The sequence below is a fragment of the Acipenser ruthenus genome, unplaced genomic scaffold (genome assembly GCF_902713425.1).
Source record: "Acipenser ruthenus unplaced genomic scaffold, fAciRut3.2 maternal haplotype, whole genome shotgun sequence".
NCBI classification, from domain to species: domain Eukaryota; kingdom Metazoa; phylum Chordata; class Actinopteri; order Acipenseriformes; family Acipenseridae; genus Acipenser; species Acipenser ruthenus.
In genome coordinates, this window is record NW_026708122.1 from 116,543 (window position 1) to 122,500 (window position 5,958).

General features: G+C 32.6%; 1 protein-coding gene across 4 annotated transcripts in view; it reads right to left on the reverse strand.

Moving 5' to 3' along the window:
• Nucleotides 1–104: 104 nt before the first annotated feature.
• The window catches only part of LOC131729677 (AP-4 complex subunit mu-1-like), a 33,802-nt gene continuing 27,948 nt past the window's right edge, over nucleotides 105–5,958 (reverse strand). For all 4 annotated transcript variants that reach the window (XM_059019881.1, XM_059019879.1, XM_059019882.1 and 1 more), the window contains 4 exons: nucleotides 1,923–1,967; nucleotides 1,296–1,346; nucleotides 942–1,059; nucleotides 105–842 (listed from right to left, as the gene is read on the reverse strand). In XM_059019881.1, coding sequence (XP_058875864.1) covers nucleotides 651–842; nucleotides 942–1,059; nucleotides 1,296–1,346; nucleotides 1,923–1,967 — 406 coding nt within the window. In that variant the 3' untranslated portion in view covers nucleotides 105–650. The remainder of the gene's footprint in view (nucleotides 843–941; nucleotides 1,060–1,295; nucleotides 1,347–1,922; nucleotides 1,968–5,958) is intronic.

The window sequence follows — 5,958 nt, forward strand, 5'->3', positions numbered from 1 at the left end:
GACGCTGAGAAAGACTAAAACTAAAAATCTAAAACTTACCAATTTTTTTTATGTTTAGTTAAAAAAAATAAAAAAAAAAATAAAAGGAAGACAATTCAAAAGTATAAGTTTGACGAGCATTTATTAAAAAAAAAAAAATGTTTAAAAAAAATTAAATTGTGTTTTATCTGCAAAGTTTAAATCATTAAAGTTGAATGAGATTAACAGCTGCTTTCTGGTTTTCATTTCAAGCGACATTGAGCACTCTTCAAATGAAATTCAAAACCAAGAACAAATCCTATAACCCGGCTCTAACCAGAGCTGCTGTTGAAGCTGTCTCAACCAGCACTGAGACACCTGCATCCGTCCATCTCTCCTCTCCCCTCTCCCAGCGCTGAGGCAGCGACGGCTGGGGTCAGTCTCCTCTCCTCTCCTCTCCACTCTCCCAACGCTGAGGCAGCGACGGCTGGGGTCAGTCTCATCTCATCTCTCCTCTACCCAGCGCTGGGGCAGGGTGGGGAGGGGGGGTGATCGCTCTCTCTCTCTCTCTCTCTCTCTCTCTACATGCGGATGGTGTAGGAGTCGGAGTGCGTGACGTATCGTACCCAGCGCTGGAGCAGGGTGGGGAGGGGGGGTGATCGCTCTCTCTCTCTCTCTCTCTCTCTCTCTCTCTACATGCGGATGGTGTAGGAGTCGGAGTGCGTGACGTATCGTACCCAGCGCTGGGGCAGGGCGGGGAGGGGGGGTGACAGGCGGAGGAATCGGATCTGCAGCCCGGTGCAGGTGAGCTTGGGCAGCTCGAAGGACAGGCTGACCGGCCCGACTTCCAGCAGAGAGGCGGCGCTGAGCCCGGAGCCCTCCAACTGAGGAGAGAGAGAGAGAGAGAGAGAGGACCGGTGAGTAACAGTCCTGATGCAAAGGGTTTGATAAGATAGCATGTACACGCGCGCACACGCACAGACCTTGAACAGTGCAGAGAGCTGCCCTCCCCCGGGGAAGCGTGGGATCTCCCAGCGCACGGCCCTGCTGATTGGCTGCAGCTCGGCACTCTGGTCCGGACTGCTCAGCTCCTGGGAGAGACTAAGAGAGAGGGAGAGGGGGGTGGGGGAGACTTTGTAAAAATAAATAAATAAATAAATAAATAAATAATATTAAAGTTGTAGTCGAATTGTCCGTCCCCAAATTGATTTAGTGTAGTTTGGTGTTTCTAAACTCTGTGCCTGGATAGTTACGGACGGATGACAAAAACCAGTATCCTGGAACCTTCTGCCCCGGTTCTGTGAACTGGTTTCACTGGGAACTTCAAACCCGCTCACCTCACGGACCCCTTGGGCACTGGGAGATTCACCACCACATTCAGGGCTGCACTGGGATTACAAAGAAAAAGAGAACGAATGAATAAACAGATAAACACACACACAGACACACAGACACACAGATACACAGACACACAGATACACAGATACACAGATACACAGACATACACACACACACAGACACACAGATACACAGATACACAGACATACAGACATACAGACATACAGACATACAGACATACATACACACACAGATACACAGACATACAGATACACAGACATACATACACACAGATACACACACACAGATACACAGACACACAGATACACACAGATACACAGACATACATACACACACAGATACACAGACATACACACACACAGATACACAGACACACAGATACACACACACACAGATACACACATACACACAGATACACAAATACACACAGATACACAAATACACATACACAGACATACATACACAGATACACATAAACAGATACACAGACATACATACACACACAGACACACATACACACAGATACACAAATACACATACACAGACATACATACACAGATACACATACACAGATACACAGACACACACACACAAACCAAACTCACTTCTTGGGGGGCAGGTCACAGCGAAGCTTCAGGTAAACAAGTAACCTGGATAACAGAGAGATACAAACACATTATATATATATATATATACACACACATTATATATATATATATATATACACACACACATTATATAACGAGGGAAGAACAGAGAGATACACACACATTATATATATATATATACACACACACACATTATATATATATATATATACACACACACATTATATAACGAGGGAAGAACAGAGAGATACACACACATTATATATATATATATACACACACACACATTATATATATATATATATACACACACACATTATATAACGAGGGAAGAACAGAGAGATACAAACACATTATATATATATATATACACACACACATTATATATATATATATATATACACACACACATTATATAACGAGGGAAGAACAGAGAGATACACACACATTATATATATATATATACACACACACACATTATATATATATATATATACACACACACATTATATAACGAGGGAAGAACAGAGAGATACACACACATTATATATATATATATACACACACACATTATATAACGAGGGAAGAACAGAGAGATACACACACATTATATATATATATATACACACACATTATATAACGAGGGAAGAACAGAGAGATACACACACATTATATATATATATATATATACACACACACATTATATAACGAGGGAAGAACAGAGAGATACACACACATTATATATATACAATATACACACACACACATTATATAACGAGGGAAGAACAGAGAGATACACACACATTATATATATATATATATATATACACACACACATTATATAACGAGGGAAGAACAGAGAGATACACACACATTATATATATATATATATACACACACATTATATAACGAGGGAAGAACAGAGAGATACACACACATTATATATATATATATACACACACACATTATATAACGAGGGAAGAACAGAGATACACACACATTATATATATATATATATACACACACACATTATATAACGAGGGAAGAACAGAGAGATACAAACACATTATATATATATATATATATATACACACACATTATATAACGAGGGAAGAACAGAGATACACACACATTATATATATATATATACACACACACACATTATATATATATATATACACACACACATTATATATATATATATACACACACATTATATATATACAATATATACACACACACACACACATTATATATATATATATATACACACACACATTATATAACGAGGGAAGAACAGAGAGATACAAACACATTATATATATATATATATATATACACACATTATATATATATATACACACACATTATATATATACAATATATACACACACACACACACATTATATATATATATATATACACACACACATTATATAACGAGGGAAGAACAGAGAGATACAAACACATTATATATATATATATATACACACACACATTATATATATATATACACACACACACACATTATATATATATATATATATATACACACACATTATATAACGAGGGAAGAACAGAGAGATACACACACATTATATATATATATATATACACACACACACATTATATAACGAGGGAAGAACAGAGAGATACACACACATTATATATATATATATACACACACACACATTATATAACGAGGGAAGAACAGAGAGATACACACACATTATATATATATATACACACACACATTATATAACGAGGGAAGAACAGAGAGATACAAACACATTATATATATATATATACACACACATTATATAACGAGGGAAGAACAGAGATACACACACATTATATATATATATATACACACACACACATTATATATATATATATACACACACACATTATATATATATATATATACACACACACATTATATAACGAGGGAAGAACAGAGAGATACAAACACATTATATATATATATATATACACACACATTATATAACGAGGGAAGAACAGAGAGATACACACACATTATATATATATATATATACACACACACATTATATATATATATATACACACACATTATATATATACAATATATACACACACACACACACATTATATATATATATATATACACACACACATTATATAACGAGGGAAGAACAGAGAGATACAAACACATTATATATATATATATATATATACACACATTATATATATATATACACACACATTATATATATACAATATATACACACACACACACACATTATATATATATATATATACACACACACATTATATAACGAGGGAAGAACAGAGAGATACAAACACATTATATATATATATATATACACACACACATTATATATATATATACACACACACACACATTATATATATATATATATATATACACACACATTATATAACGAGGGAAGAACAGAGAGATACACACACATTATATATATATATATATATATACACACACATTATATAACGAGGGAAGAACAGAGAGATACACACACATTATATATATATATATATACACACACATTATATAACGAGGGAAGAACAGAGAGATACACACACATTATATATATATATATATACACACACACATTATATATATATATATACACACACATTATATATATACAATATATACACACACACACACACATTATATATATATATATATACACACACACATTATATAACGAGGGAAGAACAGAGAGATACAAACACATTATATATATATATATATATATACACACATTATATATATATATATACACACACATTATATATATACAATATATACACACACACACACACATTATATATATATATATATACACACACACATTATATAACGAGGGAAGAACAGAGAGATACAAACACATTATATATATATATATATACACACACACATTATATATATATATACACACACACACACATTATATATATATATATATATATACACACACATTATATAACGAGGGAAGAACAGAGAGATACACACACATTATATATATATATATATACACACACACACATTATATAACGAGGGAAGAACAGAGAGATACACACACATTATATATATATATATATACACACACACATTATATATATATATATACACACACATTATATATATACAATATATACACACACACACACACATTATATATATATATATACACACACACATTATATAACGAGGGAAGAACAGAGAGATACAAACACATTATATATATATATATATATATACACACATTATATAACGAGGGAAGAACAGAGAGATACACACACATTATATATATATATATATACACACACACATTATATAACGAGGGAAGAACAGAGAGATACACACACATTATATATATATATATATACACACACATTATATAACGAGGGAAGAACAGAGAGATACACACACATTATATATATATATATATACACACACACATTATATATATATATATATATACACACACACATTATATAACGAGGGAAGAACAGAGAGATACACACACATTATATATATATATATATATACACACACACATTATATAACGAGGGAAGAACAGAGAGATACAAACACATTATATATATATATATATACACACACACATTATATAACGAGGGAAGAACAGAGAGATACACACACATTATATATATATATATATATACACACACACATTATATAACGAGGGAAGAACAGAGATATACAAACACATTATATATATATATATATATACACACACACATTATATATATATATATACACACACACACACATTATATAACGAGGGAAGAACAGAGATATACAAACACATTATATATATATATATATATACACACACACATTATATATATATATATATACACACACACATTATATAACGAGGGAAGAACAGAGAGATACACACACATTATATATATATATATATACACACACATTATATAACGAGGGAAGAACAGAGAGATACACACACATTATATATATATA